This window comes from Electrophorus electricus, chromosome 16, assembly GCF_041902795.1.
Source record: "Electrophorus electricus isolate QZ-2024a chromosome 16, ASM4190279v1, whole genome shotgun sequence".
NCBI classification, from domain to species: domain Eukaryota; kingdom Metazoa; phylum Chordata; class Actinopteri; order Gymnotiformes; family Gymnotidae; genus Electrophorus; species Electrophorus electricus.
Window position 1 is genome coordinate 18,753,855 of NC_137512.1, and position 23,910 is coordinate 18,777,764.

The window sequence follows — 23,910 nt, forward strand, 5'->3', positions numbered from 1 at the left end:
TGGCTTTTAAGAGTATTCCGAGTTTTCTAGTGTATGGTTAGCATTAGGTGAGTTATTTCGAGAAGAGGAGGAGCATGTGACCTCAGAAAACATTAAAGTGGTTCTTAAGTTCCGCTATTGAGCCAAGGGTGTGAATTCTTTTGCTAAGACTAGAATTGGTTTAGACTGGTTCACGGTAAGTATCTCACAGCTACTTGTTTTTATTTTACAAATTGAATGGCATGTGTTGGTGCTCATATTTGATCTGTAAGCACATATATTGCACAGATATTAGAATTCGCTGTCGTTGGTGAATGTTTGGTGGTTTGAGATCTGTTGACTTGCTCGGACTCGTTTTTCCTAAGTGTATTGAGTAAGAACGAGAAGCAAAGCAAATTCCAAAGAAGTTTAACGACTTTCAGGCTTATCTTTGTTAATGTCGTTTTGTTTAGAAGAGACAATTGTATATATTTGTGATGGGCAAGTATTTTATGTGGTGAAGCTACACAGAATGGAGTATACTGTTAAACATTCGTAACTTTTGTCTGATGTCAAAAGTGGAGTTAGGATCTAGTCAAACGGGTGTAATTAATTCTTTCTATACCGAGCATTTAGTTCTTTTGCTGTTACAGCTGTCATTCTGTCTTGACCAAGATTAAAACTTAGATTTTCAACAACTTTTTCAAAACATTTTTAAAAGGCATACGGTTTGTGTCTTGTGCCAGTTCAAGAAGCAACATTCATCAAGTCACACAGATGGAATAAAAAGGGTTAAACAAAATATCAGGAACTGAATAAAGTAAAAACTTCAGGCCAGGGGGGTTTAAGAGGGATTGTGTTAACGTCCTCCTAAAATATATAACTGAATGAATGACTCATTAGTTAGTGGCCTAAAAATAAATGCTCTAAAATGATTCATTTTATTTGTATTATTTGAAATTGTTGAAGCCTTTTTAAAGGCCAGCACAACTAAATGTTCCCTAATGGAGTGCAAAACATTAATCAAGAGTTTCTTGTTTATCTTTGTGCATTGAATGCTAACAAAAACAAAAAGCTTTCAGAATACATTGACTCAAAACAGTGAGGCATATGTGAAAATCAATGCTTAAAAAAAAGCCTCAACTGTTTCCCCCCAAAAAAACAGTGCTTGCAGCAATGATGCAAATAGCAGCATAAATGAATAATAAAAATAAATATTTTGTGTTTTGCTAAAAGCTTTGGAGAAAACGTTTGTGAGGTCATCAATACATTGTCACAAAAAAAATGTTAATTATGTTTCAGTGTATAGTTGTTTTAAAGCTACGTTTTTAGAAATCATTGGGATTGCTGACATTTCTCGCTTGAGACATATTTTGCTGAATTGTACCTGACTCATCTTTGTGGATGGGTTTTATTTGCTGCAGCAGCCATGGACATCATAGACCCAATCCTGGGAATAGCAGAGAAGCTATACGCCCTATGTGAGGAGGTAAAAGCCAACAAACAGCGTTGTAGGCGGCTGGCCAAGCGTGTGGCTTCGCTGGCTGACGTGGTCAGAGCTGTTCAGTGCCACGGTCTGGGCAGGCAGCCAGAGCTGGTGCAGAGGGGCCTGCAGGAGCTCAAACTCACCCTGGAGGTGGCAGAGAAGGTGGTCTGCAAATACACCTCGTCCACTTACCTGAGACGCATTGTTAAAGCGCACAACCTGGGCGATGAGTTTGAGACTCTTAACGAGCGTCTAAACGACGCTGCGCAGCTGCTCTCGCTGGCTTTGCAGGTAGAGCAGAGGGAGGTAATAGAGAAAGTCTTTGACAACGCAAAAAGGAAGAAGGAGGATGTCAAGGATAGGACATCCGACTATGAGGAACTCCAAACTTGTGAGTCTCTACAGGCCATGGAACTGCTACATACGATCCAAAATAAATATTACTCAAAATGCTCTTTCTCAGTTTATGAAGTAAGTAGTGTACAGTTTCTGAACGGGTAAATGTTGTGGTGTTTAATGCTTAGCACTCCAGACATTGGCAAAGGAGACACAAGGGACCAAAGAGAGTGTGAATGCTGTTTACGATACAGTCAACCAAACTAACAAAGATGTTAAGGACATCAAATGCATCCTGGAATCTTGTAAGTGTAAAAGTGAAATGAAACACAATATTTGCTTTGGATGTCACCTTTAGTTTGGTTCATGATAATGTGGTTGTCAAGTGTTGTTGGTTCACTGGGCAAACCGGTATGCTAAATGTCTTAAATAAAATAAGTGAGTGCCTTTTTGAATGTAGGATGTGAATGTGTGACAGTGAGAAAACCCAACATCCCTCTGCTGGACATTAGAGAGATCGGACCTGGGGAGCTGACCTATGATGTTCCTATCAAGCTAATCATGAAGTCTTGTAATTCTGAGGTATTCAAAGGAGAGTACAACAAGTTCACTGTGGCCATCAAGAGATATACATATCCAGTGAACACCAGCCCAAGGTAGGCGATTAGTCCCAGTGTATATGCTTTTTCTCCACACACATACACTCTTTATCAGTATTTCCCTTGAAGTCTGTTATTTTCATGATTTAACCAAAATTGCACTTACCTTTACTCGTATAAGGGCCTCATTCTATGAGTAATTGGCAAAGCACTTTTGTAAGTCACTCTGGATAAAATGCACACCTGCTTATGCCGTAAAAGTGCTTCCAACACGGAGTAGCTTGCAGTGGTCCTGCCATGGTCTGACTGAATTCCTTCACTCTGCCCAGCCAAATAAGGAGCATTTTTAATAAGGAGGTGGAGACTATGAAGCGATTTGAATCGCCTCACATCCTGAGAATGTTTGGGATCTGCGTCCAGAATGAAAATGGTATGTTACTACCGGAAAGTCCTCCTACCCATTTAACTTTAGTTCGTTTAAAAAAAATTAAAAATTAAAAAAAAAGTTCATTCTGTATGTTTTGCTTTACTACCATTAGTTGCTCCAGCATGGATGACTCTTGTCAAGTTTTTTTGTACAGCTCTTGTTAGACAGCATGATCTTTCACATGAGCATTAATATGATACCAAAACAAGCTTGTCTTTTGCTTGCCATTTTAACAACCCACCCATTATCTCTTTTTTTTGTCCTTTTGCGTATATGTTGCAGGACTAACCCCAAACTATCTGATAGTAATGGAGTACTGTGAGAAGGGCAGCCTGAGGCAGGTGCTTGACAGCACCAGAAAGCTGCCCTGGTACAGAAAGATGGGAATGTGTCTGGATGCAGCCCAAGGCCTTTACAGGTCCAGACTTGCTTCTGCTGCTGATCACAGCTTCTTGGCCCTATTCTCCTTTTAGGGCAACCTCTTCAGTTAGGGCCTGCCTGAGCGCTGGGGTCAAAGGAACCAGTTTTATTCCTGCCCTTGCAACAGACCTTATGGCACTAATCCATACAGAGATACTTATACTGCCTTCTCCCACTGCAGGCTGCACCAGTCAGAGGAGAAGTTTAAGGTGCATGGGTGCATCACCAGCAGCAAGTTTCTAGTGGCAGCTGGTTACAGAGTGAAGGTATCTTTCTCCAGTGGGTTATTTTCCCTGTTATATCGTGACTGCGTTCACATTGTCAGCTTTAATGATTCAAGGGAAATCATCATCATCATCTTTTGCATCTTGTTTGAATTCAACCCTGAGAAGGATGTGTACTGGAAAAGTTCATTTAGATGATCAAGACTCTGTGTTTTAATAAGATGATTTCGTACAATATCCTCACAGTTATTTATTATAATCTGGTTCGTGAGTATTAGGGACACTTCCTAAACATGGCTTTGTGTGTGTGTTTATGGGTGGGTATGTGTATGTCTTTGAAGCTGGGAGGTTTTGAGCTGGCCAAAACAGAAACATCCCTGAAGAGGAACACGAATAAGAACAGCAGTTCATCCATTTACGTTTCTCCACAACAGCTCCAAAACGTCAATCATCCCTATGACAAGGCCTGTGAAATCTACAGGTCAGGAAACTGTCTCCATGGCAACTGAGGAAACAGTGCAGTAATTGTTTAGAGTAGTGATTTGTATACTTTCTTTCCAGTTTTGGCATTGTCCTGTGGGAGATTGCAACACAGTTGGTCCCTTTTAAAGGCATGTAGCACAGACAACATTGTTCATCTTTTGTTCACCATTTATGAAAATTCCTAAGTATCAAAATTCTTTGTCTTTTTTTTTTATGGTTTCCTGGATATACATAAATATTAATGAACATGACAATGTGTCATTTAAATTTAACTTCAGTACTTTCAGCGTCTCCTATTCACCATGTTCTGCATCCAGATTGCTCCACCCAGAGTATCCACGAGAAGGTGTGTCAAAAGAAAATGATGGAGCCACTCCCGAATGACTGTCCTGATCACCTCAGAGAGCTGATAAATGCTTGCCGCTCATACGATCCATTCTACAGGCCTAACGCTGGAGGTACAGTGCATCACTGGCACAAACTTTCACCTGAGTTCTAGTGTTTGCTGCAAGGTAACGTCAGTGATGTAGTGACATCAGCATGGTGATAAAGAAAAGGAAGTATGTAGTAAAGTGCAGGTAGTTGCCATGGGTACGTGTGTGTGTGTGTGTGTGTGTGTGTGTGTGTGTGTGTGAGAGAGAGAGAGAGAGAGAGAGAGAGGGGAAAACAGATCTTGGATCATCATTCTTATTTTAAGAAATTACATGCTAATAGAAAATGGCACCTGAACTGAGCAGAAGTGTAACCACATTTGTTCCTTATGAAGTTTGCCTTCAACAAACAGCTGTGCGTTTTCTTTGCGCAGTCTTGGTGGACAAGCTACGTAAACTGGCTGAGCAGTATGAAGACGAATAAAGCCAAGACACCATTTACTCTCTGCTCAGCCACACAGGCTGAAGCTAATCAGATTGTCTACATGTATTCAAGCTCATGACACAGAACTTTACTGAGGACATCTTTGTTTGATGTTCAATCTTTTATTCACTGAGCCCTCATTTTTGTTTCACTGTAATTTTGTCTTTGTACCTCAGGAGGTATGGTTTACTGGACACCAGTTAAGCCCAATATGAACTGAAATATGTAAGTCAATAGCAATTTCCTGCAAGAAATTCTTTATGCAATTTTTATCTCTTATAGAGGCGCATTTCTATAAACAAATGGTGAACCATGCACTTTTTAGGACAAGAAAGCTGTAACCCTACTTAAATGTAAAGACGTTTGTTGCCTTATTTTTTTCCCCCCGATTTGTTTGGCCAGCCATACATCTTTGTTTAAATGTACTTGAATTCAAATTCAATTGTGTGCCCCAAAACATTTCGCATTAAAGTTACAATATCTTTGTGTTTGTGAAGTGTAATATTCATGGTGCACCGTTCTCTTTTAACAAGGAGTGGTAAATGGCCCAATTTTAGCGGGCCAGCGAAGAAAAAGACGCAGTAAGGTTAGAGTTGTCAGTCACGCGTGCACAAGAAACGGTTGTCTACACTGAAACCCAGCAGGTGGCAGTAAAAGACTATTTTTAGAGCTTAAGTTTCAACAAGTATCCGTCCTTTCATCCGCAACCTGTCACTTGGAACCTTATCATGAATGGGGAAAAGGCACGAATGAATGTGTGGATGGTTTATAGAGGGACGTGTAAAAACCTAACGAGCACCTTGCTTTCTAAGCATGGCATCAAAGAAAAGTGAAACCGTAGACGAGCTCTCTGAGGACGACAGCACGCGTGACTGCGTGAAAAGTGTGAGCAAATTTCAAAGGCATTATTGTGGTCAGTAATTCTCTCCGCCCTCTTCGAAACAATGCGTGGAGACTGCGAGCTTGTTTTTCCTTGTAATGCTGCTGGACCAAAATGAACTCCCTAAAATGAATTGACTGAGGTTTCAAACCTGTATATGTTTAAGAAAAATAGACAACACAACTGTAGTCGATTCAATGGAAAATGATCAATAGGAAGACAAGGTAGCTAGCGCAGCCATGGAAAGGACGGGTAAGTGATCAAAGGGAACTTCATAAAATCTTCCGGCGCAGTTAAAACTATAGTTCGTCGCTGGTCAGTTTTAACCCTGGAACTTCTTTTTGTGTAGTCAAACCTCTTAGAATCTGTCATATTTTAACCTATTCGTGTCGTATTATCTTAAATCAGTTGTATACAAGTAGTCGTTTTAGTGCTTTTGAATATAGCTAGACAATGTAGACTCAGTTCTTCGGGACTAGTCTCATAATAAATTCATAGACTTGCTGTGAAAATATTTCAGAATGAGACAATGTAGTCTCCTTGTTCAAAGCAGATGCTTGTTATTTTGTCTAAAGTAGCTTGCCTTGTCTTGATGAGATATAAAATGTGTTCTCTCGGAATGAATACACGGTTTAGTTTATTTATGTTTGGCGTTTATCAGACGCTCTTATCCAGAGCGACTTACAAAGTGGTTTGTCATTAACAACGTAGAATGTATCCTAGCCAGTACAGTAGGTTAGAGATCAGATACCATTGAACTAGAATACTGTTGAAATACAGGGGTCAGTGCTGATGCCTAGAAGTGTAAAACATGTATAAACTCTCTCAGGCATTGTATAAATACAATAATAAACAATCTCAGACTATACGTGCTAGAGTTTCGGTTACCCAACAGGTGCAGGATCAGTGGTCATTCTAAATATTCCACAAATAGATGAGTCTTCAGTCTGCGTTTAAAGACTGCAGGGAACTCTACTGTCTTCCGTGAGACTTCCATGGTGTTTCAAACTGAGCCGTACTTGAGGTTTGAAGCACTCGAGTTACTGATCGGGCTTTGACCATTGCCATCATGTATAGAGGGGCTGGTCATTTTTGGCTTTGTAGGCGAGCTTCAAGGTTTTAAATCTGATGCTTCCAGCACCTGCTGGACCTCTACAACTTGTCCAGAATGCAGCAACACGACTGGTCTTCAGTCTTCCGATGTTCACACGCCACTCCCCTGGAGCGCAGCAGGGGAGTGGCGTGTGAACATCGGAAGACTGAAGACCAGTCGTGTTGCTGCATTCTGGACAAGTTGTAGAGGTCTGATGACTCGTAGAGGAAGACAAGCAAGTAGCGAGTTGCAGTAGTCTAGCTTTGAGATGACAAGAGACTGCACAAGCACCTGGGCAGCTTATATATTGTATATTCCACTATGTCAAGTGTACAGAGTACATAGGCATATGAAAAACAAACTATTCAAATGTACAGTTTTTTTATGATTAGAAAACTTAGCATGTCTACAAAGCTACTGTTTGTGTAGTTCCTTTTTGCAGAGTTTGCATTCAAATGATCCTTTTCTAGACAAACATGCATTTTCTATCAGACAGAAAAAAAGTTGTACATGAGTGTTTTTTCTAATAGAAAAAATCAACAATAGATAAACTGCAATCACAAACCACTTTGTTAGAAATAAGTGTCTTGTAAATAAACACACTGGCCCCTTTCGGAACAGCTGTGTTGTTATGCAATCTATAAGTATACATTTGCTGACTATAGTCCTGACTGTTGGCATGCATGGCTCATCAGTTGGATTACCCTCATTAGTCACTAGTTTGTGACCACAGGACCACGTGATATTATATGGGTGGTGAACCAGTCTCATCACAGGAGTAAACACTGACATGGTAGTGGCATGGTAGAAAGTGTTGCACTGGTATAAATGTATTGGGGACATGTTTGTTGCTTGGCTGGCAAGTGTACGCTGGAGAAGCAAGTATTTTTTTCAATGGTCTCACAGAAGTAAACAGTGTGCTTTGTACTATGCCATAACTGTAAATATGTATTCTGTAAAAATCTTTGTTACTAACACTATTAGTAAATTTTACATGACCTTCTTGTTGTTTGCTGCATATCATGTTTGTTTGCCTGTGCTAGGCCATGGAAGAGGTGTACAGAAGCCACCTGTGGCCCCTAAACCGAAGGTTGTTCCACCTCCAAGACATATGCAGCATCCTGTTGCTGTAAAACCTGCATTCAAGCAAGAGGTTTCCCAGCTACAAAAGCATGCTGCGAGACCTTTTTATGCACCTAAACCTTGTCTTTATGCAGTTCCCTTAGAGTCCAAACCCCTCACTTCGAGAGGTATGCATCAAATACATTTTAAGTCTTGGCAAGTGGATTTACTGGATAACACAAATGGACATCTTCCAGAATACAAAAATCCTGAACAAGATTATGACATTCCAATAAGTGTTTGTGCTGAAGGGAAATGTCATGACTGCTCACCTAAGGACAACAGCAAAAGACTCACCCAACATGAAATATGTACTAAAAGATATGTGAACAGCAAAGCAGAGAATTCTAGAAACCCTGCTGTCCGAAAAAGGAACAATCAACACACAACTCTGGGAATTAAGGGTCAATCTCATAAACACCCTGTACAAAACTCCACCAGTGCACTGCCTGCGCGAGCAATAGTAATTCATGACAAAGTTCCCGCAGCTGGGACATCTTACGAGAATGTCCCAATAGCTAATGGGTCAGTAATAGCTATTCAGAGTGTACTTCAGAGCAGTGCTAATGGTACTCATGTTGTTTCAATGAAGGAGAGTGTGCCAGTTCTGTCTCACAAGAAAGAAGGCACCACAGTTGCTCCCATAAAACTTCCTGCCAGTGAGAACACATCCCCAAGTGGAGTTGCTGAAATTCAGTGTGATGATATGAGACTGCCAATATCTTATCCAGACTGGAAGTCTGTTTTGTCAGAACAGAGGCAGACACAGCATGTGCACCTAGCTGGACTCTCTCAGATCACAGGCAAGAAGGAGTGCATGAGCGTGCAAGATGTTTACAAAAATGAGCATTCAGTGGATGAAGAACCTAATATGAAGATATACAAATGTCAGTGTCCCACAGCAATGAATCTACCCAAGCAACCAAAGCCTAATAGTTTTGCAGCAAAGCAAGTCCATTATCAAAACAAAGGAAATGTCTCTACTGCATCAAAGTTGGTAGTTAAACCCTATCAAGACATTGTGTCAAACATCACAAAATGGGAATCTAATAACAGCACAACCAAAAACCCAACAGGCAAAAAGCCTAGAACTAAAATGCAGGCCAAGGCCAAATCTTTTTCCCCAGCAGACATCAATCACCCTAATGTCCAGAAAAAGACATCTTCCCAGAAGATAATGGCACTTGACCTTTCCATGAAAACGTTGCCCATGTTTGATGAGCAAACAGTGGATGAGGACTGGCACTGGCATGCTAGCAGGAACCAAAATGGAACTTGCACTCAGGTCTCACTGTACAGATCACACGAAGTCAAGGTGCAAGGCAAAGACTTGTTATACAAGCAAGCATTCTCAGTTCCATCACATGCCATTGAGCAGAGTGTAGATGAAGAAACTAATCTGGTGGGAGTAGGAAATGCTTTAGAAGAATACCATATATATGAGGATATTCCAGACTATGTAAATGTTCCTTCTCTTAGTAGTGAATATATACAGATGCAACAACCTACCACAATCCAGCAAGGACACTTATCCAATACAGAGGAGGACGTATATGAAAAATTTGATGTTCCTGGTGAATTCATTAACACCACAGTAGACCAAAATTATACTGAGAGGTAAGTGGTTCTTAATTTCTAATAGAGAGCTGTATACACAGGGGTCAGTGGTACTTGTCTAGTAATCAGAAGGTTGCCATTTCAAGTCCCACCACTGTTTGGCCTCTGAGCAAAACCCTTAACCCTCAATGGATCAAGTTGTGTTCAGTCAGAATTGTAAGTCACTTTGCATAAAAGCATCAGCTAAATGCCAAAAATGTAAGTGGTAATGTTGGTGTAAAATACTGTCAGTAAGTGAAACCCTGTCCTCCTTTAACAAAGAGTAGTCAGGACCCAGCTAACAAATTTTAGGTTTATTGTTTTGGGCTATATTTATTTGATTACCCATTTTGATACTTGAGGGCTGTCCACAAATACATACCTTACAAGGACATAAAGGAAATGTTTGTCACCTCACAGACAAAGGTGGAAACATGCCAGTTATTTGTTGTCACACCCATCTGATGGGGAATGAGTGATTGGCAGTGTTTAGTTCCCATTTGACCTAAATCTTACTTTGTTTAGCCGGCTGCTCATGTGGTGGTGACAAAAATGAATAAAGACAAAAAGAAATGTTAAACCTTTAGACTTTCTCATAGAGGTTCTATGAGTTGATATATTCCTGAATAATATTAATTCATTATAGTATCTGCTGAACTGACTAAAATACCTCTCATACCAGGCTCTATGAACAGGTCATGGCTCCAGCATGAGGAAGCTTGTAGTTAAGATGAACTGTTTCTAAAGTCTAGTTTTTCCTCTTTATAGATTTTTTGTTCAGCACAGTTCTTTGGTTCCTGCATTGTCTGAAATATGCCTTTGCTTTACTATTTGTTATCCTTGCTGCAGTTCCAGAATCTGCTTGTCTCCTTATATTCCCATCAGGAATGTGTATGAAGATGTGGAAAGCTCAGATGATACTGACTCAGAGGGGGAAACTGCTAACAGCTCAGAAGAAGACAATAACAGTTCAGATTATGGCAATGGGGAGTATCAGGTGCTGTGGTTTTACTGTACCTGCATTATACTTTATGCTACACTATAATACACTATAATTCTCTGTGTTCTGCTGTGTAACTGTCTCTAAGTTCTGAATTTTGAAATACACCTGACATGCACAGAGTTGCAAAGGTTTGCAACAGTGTCATCTGCTGTTTTGACTTTGACTTTATTTCAGAATGATGTTAAGAGGACCAAGTTGTTCCACATAGCTAAAGAGATCATGACTTCGGAGAAAGTGTGAGTCTCTGCATGCTCAACAGGACAACTGTATGAACAATTCAGTATTCAATTCAGGCTAATGCTTTTTGTGTTCTCCTTGGCAGGTTTGTTGACGTGTTGAAGCTTCTAAATATTGTAAGTGTGTTGTAGGCACTGCTGACTATACATTTTGTCACATTCTCCTGTTTTCCTAAGCGATTTATAATTTTTTTCTGTGATTATATGAAGCCAGGCAAGGTTATGTCTCTGGCAGATAACGTGACTGGTGTGGACCATGCATGCAGGGCAGTCACAGGAACCTTTTCCCCTCTGCTTGACACAGACCACTTGACACTTTACTGTCTAAAAATTCTTCTTACAAGCAAATAGTTTGCTAGCAACTGAGTATGGGCACAATATAAAGTGGGAAATTATTGAAAGCCCTAGTCAAGTATCTCTGTATTGTAAGTCTTCAGTGAAGTATGGAAAGTCCAAACCTATTAAGTGTATAATATGTGAAGGGACAGGGAAATTAAAAGATTTACTAGATATTCTACTACACACTTGCTCGGAAATGTGAAAGGGATCCTGGGTGTTTCTACTCAAGTGAAAGTTATCCAGTCAAGGACAGAATGTAAAACTAAAGGTTTTGTTTGCTGATTGTTGTTGTTGTTGTTTTGTTTTTGTGTTCATTTTTTATTAAGATTATAAATATTTTATAAATATTATAAATATTGTTTATATAAGATTACAAATATTATTTTTATAAAGATTTAAAGGCCTGACATATTTATAAGCTGTGAATTATCTTATTGCATTTAACCACAACTAAATTAAACTTTACTATGAGAAGACTTATTAGTTTGAATGACTTAAGCTATATTTTACATACTATATATTTCACATTATGTAGCAAATGAGGAGTGGACACAGCAAGACCAGTTATTCAGGGGGGTTTTTTTTGTTTTTTTTTTTAAGTGTTTGCTAAAAAAAAATACAAGAGGCGGAGTTTTGATACACATGTAATCAGCTGAATCTCATTTGATATAAAACCTTATCCAAGACGGTTGTTTTTAAAATAAAAGGTAATTAACCTAAACTGGCGTCTTATCCAGAAATTGTGGATACCAGTCAGGACATGAGCAAAATATAAGTAGTTCTCAATTTTGATATGTTACTACATCTGGCAGTGAAAATGAAGAATACAGAGGTATATAGAATTTAGAAATCTAGTTATAAAGAAGTGAAACCAGAGCTACTTGGGATCCTTAAACGTATCTGAATGTACAGTAATAAAGTAGATATTCTTTGGCACTCCTCATTGCCAAATATGTATTTCCAGTTCACCTTGTGTCACATGCTGCTTTTTCTTAACATGCGTGTGCTTTGCAGAGCTTCCGGGATGCAGTGCTGAAGGCATCCTTCCAGTTGGGCAAACCTGTGATTGAGGAGCGTGTTCTCAACCAGATCCTCTCCTCACTTCCACAGCTCTATGAACTGAACTGTGACCTCCTTCGTGAGCTGGATGACCGCATGGCCCACTGGTACAGGAACCTGCCAGCTATTTTAGTTTTTTCACTTAAAAGAGGCTTACATTACATCTGATTAAATTTCTCACAACTGTGTCCTTTCTGGATTAGGAATGAGAACTCTGGTGTAGCTGATATATTTTTAAAGAAAGGGCCGTATCTGAAAATGTACACCAGTTACATTTGTGAGTTTGACAAGAATGTGGCCCTACTGGAGGAACAATGCAAAAAGAACCCAGCATTTGCAAAAGTAGTTCGGGAATTTGAGGTAGTGACTCAGACTCAACTTGTTCTTCTTCCTTACATATTGAGTTTGGTAGCTCTGTTATTGTGCTTTGCACATTTGTCTGTGCCCACACTTGTATATGTATATATGCAAGAGTGCATGTAATTGTATGTATATGCTTCCCTTTTCTTTGTGATGTGGTGTGGCGTTGCACTGAGCAGAACTATTACAACTTCAACAAAATGCCTATACATCATAATAACACTGAGCAGTTTGTACTGCATAATGTATTTTACATGGGACTTAAGGCATGTTTGTGACTGCTTAGCACCATCAGTCTTAGATTCTCATTCTCTCTCTCTCTCTGTCTCTCTCTCTCTCTCTCTCTCTCTCTCTCTCTCTCTCTCTCTGTAATGTAGAGCAGTCCCTGCTGTGCTAATCTAGCATTGAAACACTACATGCTGAAGCCCATTCAGAGGCTTCCTCAGTACCAGCTCCTCCTATCAGGTCAGTAAAGTGCTTTGAGTTGCAGTATTTCCCATTCATTCATTGATTTAGCAAGCACAGACCGCACTGTAAGTGAATGAATATCAGGTTTAAGGAGTAGAAGGGTTCAGGGTGGTTTCTGATTTGTGATAGATGGCCATACCCCACTTTATCCATAACAGCAAGCAATAGGCAGAGGAGCCAAAGAGCTGCAGGGAGGAGAAGGAAAGGTGGTGGTACACCAAAATGTTGTCCCAGAGATGGAGGCGAAGTCTGGGATATATGTAGGAAGTTAACTTGGTGGAAGTCATTTCAGACACAAGCATTCTCCTGAACCTCAGTTATTATAGAACTCCATTTAATAGTTATTTAATAGAGCTCCATTCAAAGTGGCAGTTGTATATAATCAGTTGAGGCTCCAGAGTGGTCCGCAGCCTGTGCATAGAGACAGAAACACAATCTTGTATGAGCTCAGAAAGAAAGCTAAAGTAAACCTTTACAGACAACATGCACATATTTCCTTCACATCATCAACTCGAATTTGAGAGGGAAAAGTCAGAGTTGTGAGATGGGTGTTCCTACTCCATATGTTTTAAACATTTAGGTACAGCACAATATGGTGATTTCACAAGCTGCTTTCACCTGACAAGGAAGGAAATCCATCTTTTAAATTGCCCCTATTGAATGAATATTCGAAGAGAATCATTTTGTTTGACTTTGTCATTTTTTCCTCTGCAGATTATTTAAAGAATCTTAATGAAAACTCTCCAGATTACAAAAACACAAAAGGTGAAAACAAAATCTTTCATGCTGCACCAAGATGAAGTTTTTTTTTTTTAGCATGGACTCACATTTACTTAGGAGACATGATCAAAGCACCAGGGCACTAGGCTTGTGAGAATGATTATATGTAACAACCACACATAACAATTTCCTGCCTTCTTCCAGCTGCCCTGAGCATAGTAAAGGGAGTAACAAACCATGCTAATGAAAGCATGAAACAAGGGGTAAGAAAATGATGGATCAGCAATTTGCTGATGATGTGTTTTGCTAGTGAGATGACGCTGCAAATGTCCATGTCTCAATTTTGCAGGATAACTTTCAGAAACTGATGCAAGTCCAGTGCAGGCTCACAGGACAGCATGAGATTGTGCAGCCTGGCAGGGTAAAATACCAGCCTAAACGGCCTTCCTGAAACATGATCTAGGGAAATACTTCCCCTAGGCCTGTTCTGATAATGGATACAGGTGCCTGTAGGAGTATGTATCTTTGTAAAAATGGAGGAAATAAATGGTTTAGCAAGTGGCTCAGGTATATATTAAAGCCTTATTTTGGCTGCAGTTGGGACCACAGAAAGGTCTGCGTGCTGATGGATTACGAAAGCTTTAAACAACACTGTCAAAATCTAAAATAAAGTTTAGGTTTTTTTCTTCCAGGTGTTACTAAAGGAGGGAACCTTGATGAAACTCTCTAGAAAGGTCATGCAACCAATAATGCTCTTTTTAGTAAGTGGCACCAAGATATAACTTTAATTTTCTTTGAAATATAGGACTGTATTAATTAATGTGAATTTTAAATAAGTTCTGTTCAAGGCTGTAGGAGTTAAATGTGATATACATCATATAAATTCTTTAGTGCTAATGTTTATTCTCAAAGACGACAAACATTTTTTTGGATTATATCTTACTATTTTAAATAATGGACATTTATTATAGATTTTTAAAATCATTTATTATTATTATTAATTTTTTTCCCCTCACTGTTGTGCAGTTTAATGACACTCTGCTGTATACCACATCAGTCCAGTCAGGCCAATACAAATTGAAAAGTATGCTGTCATTAGCGGGGATGAAGGTGAGTTGTAGTGTGTGAATGGAGTACCCCCTATTGGTATTTTCCTCTGGGCTTTGAAAGAAGCACAGTTTTGGTATCTACTCGTATGAATTTGATATTTCTTTCCTGTCTAGATATAACTGTCTATTGAGGTGATCATTGTTTGTTTATTTGAGGTATTCGGTTGCTTTGAAATCTGATATTTTTAGGTCAGTAAACCCAGTCAAGAGGGTTATCAGAATGAACTGAACATTGAAAGTGTTGAACGCTCATTTATTTTGTCTGCTAGGTAAGAATTCAGATTCTTCTCTTGAAATGTACTATACACATTAGTGTCATAAAAATAACTGCACTGAACTTCTAGGTAAATGATCATTTAGTGTTAAAACCTGTCTATGAATGCATTGTATTTCCCAGAATAGATTAACCTCAGTAATGGTGTACTGTACAGAATAACTCATGGGATAAAGTGCTAACTGACTTTTGTATGACATGTGGATTTCTTAAACAGTCAGCGCTCTCTTTATGCATACTGGCACAGGAATTTCATCAGACACCTCACTGCTCTGTTCCTTTCCCTCACAGTTCCCCAGCAAGTCGAGACGAGTGGCTGGAGGCCATCTCTGCTGCTATTGATGATTACGCCAAGAAAAAAATCTCCTTCAATTCAAGCAAAAGTCATGAAGAGGTCCTGTCATTGGCTCATAGTACCCATCAGCCATTTACGTGCTTCAGCAGCTCTATCATGACCTTTTCCCCAGTACTACTTAATAGGGAAAATGTTGCCAACGAGAAATGATGCATCATTTTGGATCTGAATTATGTTTTACACTAATAATTAAGCTTTATTAGATATGCAGGATTTCTAGCATTATCATTAGTGAGTTCAGTAGATCATCAAAATGCAAGAAATTACTTAATTTTGATGTCTCACAAAGTCAGGGACTTTCATTGGTAAGGACTTAAAAACTCAGGATCCATGATATTCCAATCACAGGGGGACAGAGATGGCCCAGACAGCACACTTCAGCTGGGGTCCAAAGCTCCTATCTGGATCCCCGACCTGCGGACCTCAATGTGTATGATCTGCACATGTGTGTTCACTCTAACCTGGAGGAGGCATCACTGCCGAGCCTGCGGCAAGGTGTGGTAGGCCTGAGCAGCTTGCAGGACTTGGGCCTGCTTACTTTTTTGATGAATATAAAGGTGGACTTTATTGTGCATGTCTCTGCATGTACTAGGTGGTATGTCAGGCCTGCTCTTCCAACAAGCACCCTCTGGAATACCTAAAAAATCAACCTGCAAGAGTGTGTGATCAGTGCTTAGAGATTCTGCAACAAAACAGCTCTGGTCTGACACCTTCATATCTATTCAGAGTTTATCTTAGTACATACTCTGCAATCTGTTTAACAATTAAATTCATCATTCTCTTTTATTGACAGTCTGTTCTTCTCATTTATTCACTTACTGCTTCTAAGGTAACCAGACACCAGGTTCTTTTCTATCTCCAAATGCCAAACCCTCCAGTACATTTCCCTTTAGAAGGCAGAAGAAGATCCCAGCAGCCCTGAAAGAGGTATGAAGTCTGGGAAAGTCCATCCCATCACCATATATTTTTAAAATTATTTTCACATGATCAGCCACAACATTAAAACCACTGGCAATGGCACTTGTCGAGGGGTGGGATACATTAAGCAGCGAGTGAACAGTCAGTTCAAGAAATTGATGATGTTAGCTGGAAAAATTGGCAGCTGTGAGGATCTGAGAGACTTTGACAAGGGTCAAATTGTGATGTCTTGACAAGTGAGTCAGAGCATCTCCAAAAGGGATGGTCTCGGGGTATTCTCAATATGCAGTGGTTAGTACCCATCAAAAGTGGATCAGTGAAAGATGTCCTAGGGAAGAGATGGCACCAAAATGCACTATGGGAAGAAGGCAAGTGGGTGGTTGCAGTGTGATGCTCTGGCCAATGTATGCTGGGGAAAAAACGAGTCCTGATATTCATGTTGATGTTACTAATAACATATACCATAGACCTACACGTTGTTGCAGACCAAGTATATCCATTCATGGGAATGATATTCCTTAATAGCAGTGGCCTCTTTCAGCTGGATAATGAGCCCTGCCACACTGCAAAAATTGTTCAGAAATAGTTTGAGGAACATAGAGTTGAAGGCCTGTAAATTCCCTAGATCTCAATCCAATTGAGTATCTGTTGGATGTGCTGGAAAAACGAGTCTGTTCAATGGAGGCCCCACCTCGCAACTTAAAGGACTTAAAGGAACTGCTGCTAATGTCTTGGTGCCAGATACTACAGGACACCTTCAGAGGTCTCATGGAGTCCATGTCTGAATGGGTCATAGCTGTTTTAGTGGCATGTGGGGGGTACAAAATACTAAGCATGTGGTTATAAAGTTATGGCTGACTGGTGTATATTTAATTCATTTTAGTGGCTCTTTTTAGAACTAAAAATGATTGACAATTCTGTGACTTGCAGTCTTGTCCTGTGGAAAGCTTGTACTGTACAATGTTTTTTTCTAATCCACCTGTTTTAACTGATCAAATTAAGCCCTTCTTGAGTTTGATCAACCCTGATTGAGCAGGGAAAACACTGAGACAATGTTGACATGAGCCTACATAGAAACTGAGAACCATTAGGTTCATTGGTTGCTTTATTAAATTATTAGTTGACTCTCGTATTTGCTGTATTATTGAAGGTTTCTGCAAACACAAATAAGCCATCCATGAGTGGCTATATGGAAAGAATGAAGGCCAATAAGAAACCGTGGAAGAGGCTCTGGTTTGTCATCAAGAATAAAGTGCTGTACACTTATGCTGCCAGTGAGGTAGGACACCATAGGACTAACCTGAGGACACGTTATGCTGGTTGTGATTATATGTATGGTAAAACAAATGCAGGGTTTTTTTTTTGTTGTTGTTTGTTTTTGTTTTGTTTTTTTAACTTCCTTATTAAGGTGTGCATTTTCATGACTGTTTAGGGTGTGTACCCTGTTTATTTATAGTTAGGCACATGTGTTCAAAGCAAAATCCCTTCAGTGTAATAAAGGTTTTCTTTCATTTAGGCTTCCATTAAGATCTGGCTACAGCATTGTTTTGCAGTGCTAACCTCGGCCCTACCACTGCTAATTTTCAAGAGATTGAGCATTAATTGAGTCATGTGTTGCCAAGGAACATCAGTCAGTGAGAGTGTAGATAGGCATATTATTAGCAAGGATGGCAAAATTATTTGTTTCCTTTTCGCAAAGTACTAGCCAAATGGGTATCTGCTCGGTCAAATGGACAGAGTTGGTCAGTTTTCTCCTCTCAGAAAACTGATCAGAAAGATGGCAGACTTTGCACACTTGAAGGTGTATACCAGCCTTCACGCACTGCTTACTGGGGACACTATGATGTGATAGCTGTTTGTAGCTGTTGCAGGATTTACCCCTAAGTAAAGGAGAAAACAAAATAAAAAAAAAAATGTTTGAAAAACCTCTGGGCAAAGTTCTATAGTTTAGTTTATTAAAGCTTATTTTTATCTTGTTTTATTCTTTCAATGCATCTTTCTATTATATGTCTTGTCTTTGGATCCCCTAGGATGTAGCAGCCCTAGAGAGTCTGCCTCTCCTTGGCTTCTCTCTCAGAGAAAAAGAGTCTGAATCCTTCCAGCAGTTTTGGCTTTACCACAAAGATGTGCTCTTTTACACCTTTAAGACAGATGATTCAATTATCTACCACAGGCAGGCCTACAGATTGTTTCATAAAGTAGTTGCTTTACATCAAAGCTTTCAGTAATGAATTTACTTAATTTATTGTAACCCATGGTTTGTGATATTTTCATCTACGCTTCTGTGTCATAGGTGGGTGGAAGCTTTCCGGGAAGCTATGGTCCTATAGCTTTCACAGCGATCTCGGTTATCGGATCCAGTTCCCGATGCAAAACACAAACGCTATGCTCAGTATTTAAGTATAAAGTAATTAATGGTTGAGTATATTCATGTTTCATTTTCTTGACACAAATCCAGAAATGTTGTGTTGTAAATTTAAGCTATTATTATTATTATTATTATTATTATTATTACTGTATAGTAGTGATCTGCAACTTTAAACTTTAGGATTCAGTATATGATCTAATTGACTAAGTTCTTCTTGTTAACATTTTCGGCCAGCTGTAATTGTTTAATATGTTTTGTAATATTTCAGGAAAATCTTTTATTTTAACTACATATTTTTATAGCACTTTATCCTCCCTTGTCTGCTGCATGGAATGGGTGGAGAGATACAAAAACATAACTTCCGAGTTATTGTTATAAGATAAATAAATGTAGTTTTCATACAGATGGTGTAGTCATTCCTTGTTCTTCTGAATACGTCCACTGTATTATAACCATCACTATGTAAACGTTAATATCCTATCTAGATTTAACTATTAAAATAATGAAACAGGAGCCAGTTTTCTTAGGGATATGTCCCTAAGTATTTAGGGATATTCCAATCTCATGAGTTTAGGAAGAAAGCCACGAGGCAGTACCACGCCCAGGTTGCCTGCGATAAGATCAACCTGTACATAAGACAGGTTGGAGATGGAATTCACCTGAAATAGCTGAAGGTAAGCTGGGTCTCCTGTGCCGCCCCTACGTGTCGTCCTACCGTCGAATTTGGGTCAGGGGTTACAAAGCGCTACGTCACAGGCTGCTAAGATGGCGTTTTGATGACGACGCGAGAAACGAGGACCCCTGCCCTTGTTCGAAAGGTATTTAAAATCGAGCGTTGTGTTTCCTCTAATGTCGGATTCTAAAGATTCAGATAGCATGTAAATATGAAGGTGCCACGAAGGGGTGTGTAAGTGTAAGATAACGAAACTGGCATATAGGGTCAGATTTCACTCGGTTCAGCTTCCTCGGTGTAGGGCTACCCTCCTACAACCACCTAGATATACCAGCTTGGCAAGGTGGGACATTTTCTCTTTCCTTTAACGAATGCTCTTGTATTTCTGAATTTGCTGCTTCGCTTGAGAAATAGAGACGCAACACGGCACTGTAAAAACAATATGTCATAATATCGTGATGAATACATTAATACATACATTCTGGGTCTGCCTGTAGGCGATTCGTGTTTACAGCCGTAGTTCCGCATTCGCGAAGCCTCGGCTAGGCTTGCTTTCCCCCTGGTGCGTTAGCCTGGTGTTTTCTGACAAGCCCATGGCTCTTCTCTTTTGTCGGGCTGCACGAACCGACTCATCGCCGTAGTCTGCCACCGTTTTTTTGTTTTTGTTTTTGTTTTTATTTTGTGCACAAATTAGTCGAATCACTGAAGTTTAGTCCAAGCGAATACAAAATACAAACAGTTAAGGTCCTTGTTTTGTTTTTTTTTGTTTTTTTTTTACGTGCAGTATGTATGCACATAATTTTGGGTATCCTGTCGAGAATATTGGAGATCTTGTATTTTGGTAAGCCATACAGTGAACAACAGTTTATCTTAGAATGATGTGCAATTAGTTGCATAGCAAACATTTGTACTCTAGGCACCATCCTAAATGTGATGTGTAAGAAAATTACCTTCTTTTTTTTTTTTTTTTTTTTCAATATAGTTACCTCAATGAAAAACATCAAGGGCAGGAGATGGAGCTCTCAAATTATGCCAGTCAACTGCTGCTTCAGCTTAACCAGCAGCGCTCCAAGGGCTTCCTTTGTGACGTTGTCATAATGGTAGAGAACACACTCTTTCGTGCTCACAAAAGCATCCTTGCTGCTACCAGCAGCTACTTCAAATCCCTGGTGCTTCATGATAACCTCATCCACCTCGACTCAGAGGTGGTGGAGCCAGCTGTGTTCCAGAAGATTCTGGACTTCATTTATACCGGCAAGCTTTGTGATGAGAGTCAGGGAACTGACCCTGTGCAGAATCTGAGCTCCCTTCTGGCAGTTGCTAACTACCTTCAGCTCCCTGACCTTGTGAGTCTGTGTTCCAGCAGGCTGGAGCCAAGCAAGGCCTCCTCACGAAGGCAGCCTTTTTCCCCCACCTCAAAGAGCTTGGCCAAGCGAGAGTCGGGCGACGCTTCATCCGATGCCGACGCGTACACTAGCATGGTCCCTCCAAAAAAGAGAAATAATGGTCAGAGCAAGCGCATCCATAATAACAAGCTGAGCTTTGGGCTGGATTTGACCAAAAGGAGCTCCTCCCTCTGTGCTGCCATTTCCCTGAGTAACGAGCTTGGCAGCGTGCAGGCTTACTCTCGGGCCTCCCTTTCCAGGAAAACTGCCAGCAGTATTCCATCAGGTGTGGAGGCGACGTGCTCTCTGGAGAAAACAAGTGGCCTGGCTTCCTTCGATGGAGCGCAGAACTGGAGAAGAACCCCTCCCAGGGAGCGGTCCAGGAGGAAAGGCAACGTTAACGGTTATTTCCCTGTGATCAAGGGCGGAAGCCAGACCCTTGTTTTACTGCCGGATGAGAAGGAAGGCCGTGATGAGAATGCCCCCGATGGACCAGAGGACAGAGTGTCTAGCGATGCCAGCCCTAACTTTGTCTATCGTGAGGAGTCCTACATCAAACCGTCTCAGGGGGACAACCCTTATGTCTGCATCCCCTGTGGAAAGGGCTTCCCATCTTCAGAAAGCCTCAACTCCCACGTGGAGACCCACATAGACATGGATCTTGCTCGGGAGGAAGAGGAAGGGGTTGAAGATCCTGCTGCCACTGAGGTGTCACAAGAAGCCCCAGAGGCTGCGGATAAAACCCCCCCGAAGGCCCAACGAGAGCTGGATGCCTTGCGTCCGTTCCCCTGTGACATCTGTGGCAAGATGTTCACACAGCGTGGCACCATGACGCGTCACATGCGTAGCCACCTGGGTCTGAAGCCGTTTGCCTGCGAGGAGTGCGGCATGCGCTTTACACGCCAGTACCGCCTCACCGAGCACATGCGTGTGCACTCGGGGGAGAAGCCCTATGAGTGTCAGATCTGTGGAGGCAAGTTTACACAACAAAGAAACCTCATTAGCCACATGCGAATGCATACCTCATCAACCTAGGCGAGGAGTGAGAGAGTGTAGTCGGGTTACGCTCAAATGAATGTTGGGGCAAATAGTTCAAACCTCTTAAAAGAGCTTTTTGGTCTGATAAAATATTACCTCATGTAGTTACAGTAAGTTATCGTCTCTGAGTATATACTTGTGGTACCTTTTTTTTTTTTTTTTTTTTTTTTTTTTTTTTTTTTGAACGAGTGAATGTAACACTCAAATGTCATTTCTGAGTCTTTTACAGTTAAAATGCAGGACTTTTTGTTATTGTGCTTTATTGAGATAAAACAAAAGTCTTGTTTACTTGAATACACTTTCAAACGTTGCTACCTCAGCTTTGAGCTCCCAAACCCTCAAATGCTAGCCCTTTGAGATTGTTCACTACACAGTCTGAAGTTATTCTTCAAAAATGGTTGGTTTTATTTTTGGGGGTTTTTTTTTGTTTTGTTTTTTTATTGCTCCACTTAGCATCTGACATGAATCCAAAACAAACTGTAATGATTGACTCACAAGAGGAACATTCACTGCCTGCATTACAGTGAGAAGGACAGATTAAAATCCAATATAGATTTCTTTAAACAAGGATTGTTTTCTAATGGGGGTTAGTGGGGCAAGGGTTATTACCTGATGAGTTTCAAGGAGCATTGAGGCATGTCTGATGTACAGTTCCAAAGAAATAATGAATGTTGAAAGGTAAACAAATACTGTATTACTATAACCAAATCTATATTCTTTCAATATATGTATTTAAGTGTAAGTCTAATTTATGTGTTTCTTCAGTTTTACCTCTTAGTCCTTCTACCCATGCCTTTATCATTGGGTTTATTCAGTGTAAAATGTTGATTCTTTATGATTTTCCCTGTGCGTGAAACCTTGCGTTTATACAGCTGTTGTTGTTATGAGACCAAAAGGACTGTCTGTGAACTATTGAACTATTGTAAATAACTTTTCAGTGTCTTGAAGAAATTTCTTGATTGCTAACTGAGTCCAGGGTTATGATGGTTATTGCATGAACTCTTTAGTTCATAATACTTGGTTGCTCCTTCAAAATAGTCAGTCAGAACACTGTTTGGCAGGGGAGAGGGGGAGAGGGGTGAGTCTTGTTTTTTTTATTGAAACAAGCCAGACTTAACTGTTACTTTTCAACTACCTCGTCCGTCCCCCCCCCCCCCCTTTCCATCTTAAGCATGTTGACAGCCTCTCCAAACCACATCCCTGCCCCTCAACCCATTAGAAGCAGTCAGCATAGTTTGTACGGAAAATCTCATAAAGCACAAAATACTGCCCTGTTATCGCATAGAGTTTGATTGAATGAATGTTCTTTCTCATTTTATCCACACCCAAACAAGGAGTTTACTCTAGGGTAATTATCAAGGATGCTGGCTGTACTACCATGGAATGTTGAAATATGCAGGAACTTTTTGATTCCTGATGGACTTGAAACCGATCTGCAAAACTGTGATGCTTGGACTATTTTCCACTGGAAACCTCAGGGATTGTGTTTGGGCACATCTGCCCTTTTATATCACAAAGCGCCAATTTCCGATATTTTTGCAGCTATGTTTCAGTGTTTGATCACTACTTTCACACGTTAATACGCAGAAGCATTCTTTACAAGTAACACAATAAGCCTTCATAAGGCATGGCAGCTCAGATCTGTAGTCTGCTTTCCATTTGCAGTATATTTTAATAATCATGTTAAATAACATGAATTTCATATGCATTTGGAAAGAATATCAAAAACCATTGTTCAAAGAATATGAATTGTGATTTGTTGAATACCAAAGCACATTTTCCCAAAAAAGTATGGATACATATGTACTTGATATGATACTTATAAATAAATGCTGTTAAGATAATTATTTATCTGCTTGTTTTCTGAATTCAATGGATTTTTTGTTTTTTGGTATGGGAAACGTCTGGAATGTTTTCTACTAAATAAATAATAGCTTCTAAAAGTTCTGTTAAGGCCTATCTTAGAATATTCATTCAAATCTTTTTTTAGTAGCAAAATATCACTGAAGTTAATCTTCAATGATGCATCCCAGTAATACGCATTAAAAAACATTGGATCAAACTCATTTTCTTTGTATTGATGTTACTAAAAGTTTCCTACAACAGAATATATTGTAGTGTTGTTA

General features: G+C 39.9%; 3 protein-coding genes across 7 annotated transcripts; all 3 read left to right on the plus strand.

The window, feature by feature from the left end:
* Positions 1-24: 24 nt before the first annotated feature.
* LOC113585312 (mixed lineage kinase domain-like protein) lies at positions 25-5,276 on the plus strand. Of its 3 annotated transcripts, none has more exons than XM_027022727.3 (11): positions 25-175; positions 1,383-1,835; positions 1,969-2,085; positions 2,259-2,436; positions 2,709-2,809; positions 3,089-3,224; positions 3,408-3,492; positions 3,792-3,931; positions 4,012-4,061; positions 4,251-4,391; positions 4,739-5,276. In XM_027022727.3, exons 2-11 carry the CDS (start codon positions 1,388-1,390, stop codon positions 4,786-4,788), a joined length of 1,446 nt encoding a protein of 481 aa, XP_026878528.2. In that variant the 5' UTR covers positions 25-175; positions 1,383-1,387; the 3' UTR covers positions 4,789-5,276. The 3 variants fall into 3 exon arrangements, with proteins under 3 accessions (XP_026878528.2, XP_081555468.1, XP_026878530.2); XM_081699342.1 differs by having other exon boundaries at positions 4,965-5,276; XM_027022729.3 differs by having other exon boundaries at positions 83-175; positions 1,386-1,835.
* Positions 5,277-5,411: 135 nt separating this feature from the next.
* Positions 5,412-19,050, plus strand: LOC113585298 (uncharacterized). Of its 2 annotated transcripts, none has more exons than XM_027022711.3 (21): positions 5,412-5,920; positions 7,805-9,500; positions 10,365-10,476; positions 10,657-10,718; positions 10,805-10,835; positions 12,072-12,223; positions 12,320-12,476; positions 12,854-12,941; positions 13,659-13,709; positions 13,869-13,927; positions 14,014-14,085; positions 14,357-14,425; positions 14,691-14,774; positions 14,963-15,042; positions 15,339-15,441; positions 15,751-15,897; positions 15,995-16,103; positions 16,232-16,329; positions 17,471-17,599; positions 18,351-18,493; positions 18,614-19,050. In XM_027022711.3, the coding sequence occupies exons 1-21, from the start codon at positions 5,908-5,910 to the stop codon at positions 18,648-18,650; spliced, it is 3,492 nt and encodes a 1,163-aa protein (XP_026878512.2). In that variant the 5' UTR covers positions 5,412-5,907; the 3' UTR covers positions 18,651-19,050. The 2 variants fall into 2 exon arrangements, with proteins under 2 accessions (XP_026878512.2, XP_081555274.1); XM_081699148.1 differs by having other exon boundaries at positions 5,412-5,701.
* Positions 19,051-19,356: 306 nt separating this feature from the next.
* On the plus strand, positions 19,357-23,628 carry hic1l (hypermethylated in cancer 1 like). 2 transcript variants are annotated; one of them, XM_027022714.3, is made up of 2 exons: positions 19,357-19,506; positions 20,344-23,628. In XM_027022714.3, exon 2 carries the CDS (start codon positions 20,375-20,377, stop codon positions 21,779-21,781), a length of 1,407 nt encoding a protein of 468 aa, XP_026878515.2. In that variant the 5' UTR covers positions 19,357-19,506; positions 20,344-20,374; the 3' UTR covers positions 21,782-23,628. The 2 variants fall into 2 exon arrangements, with proteins under 2 accessions (XP_026878515.2, XP_081555275.1); XM_081699149.1 differs by lacking the exon at positions 19,357-19,506 and adding an exon at positions 19,515-19,704.
* Positions 23,629-23,910: the final 282 nt, after the last annotated feature.

Bases quoted from the DNA above. Each gene is read 5' to 3' on its own strand.
- hic1l (XM_027022714.3), top strand. From the start codon at position 20,375: ATGGAGCTCTCAAATTATGCCAGTCAACTGCTGCTTCAGCTTAACCAG.
- LOC113585298 (XM_081699148.1), top strand. From the start codon at position 5,602: ATGGCATCAAAGAAAAGTGAAACCGTAGACGAGCTCTCTGAGGACGAC. The intron at 12,224-12,319 runs GTACAGGAACCT...TTTCTGGATTAG, and splicing joins GATGACCGCATGGCCCACTG to GAATGAGAACTCTGGTGTAG. The intron at 12,942-13,658 runs GTCAGTAAAGTG...TTTCCTCTGCAG, and splicing joins GTACCAGCTCCTCCTATCAG to ATTATTTAAAGAATCTTAAT.
- LOC113585312 (XM_027022727.3), top strand. From the start codon at position 1,388: ATGGACATCATAGACCCAATCCTGGGAATAGCAGAGAAGCTATACGCC. The intron at 2,086-2,258 runs GTAAGTGTAAAA...AATGTGTGACAG, and splicing joins CAAATGCATCCTGGAATCTT to TGAGAAAACCCAACATCCCT. The intron at 4,392-4,738 runs GTACAGTGCATC...TTCTTTGCGCAG, and splicing joins CTACAGGCCTAACGCTGGAG to TCTTGGTGGACAAGCTACGT.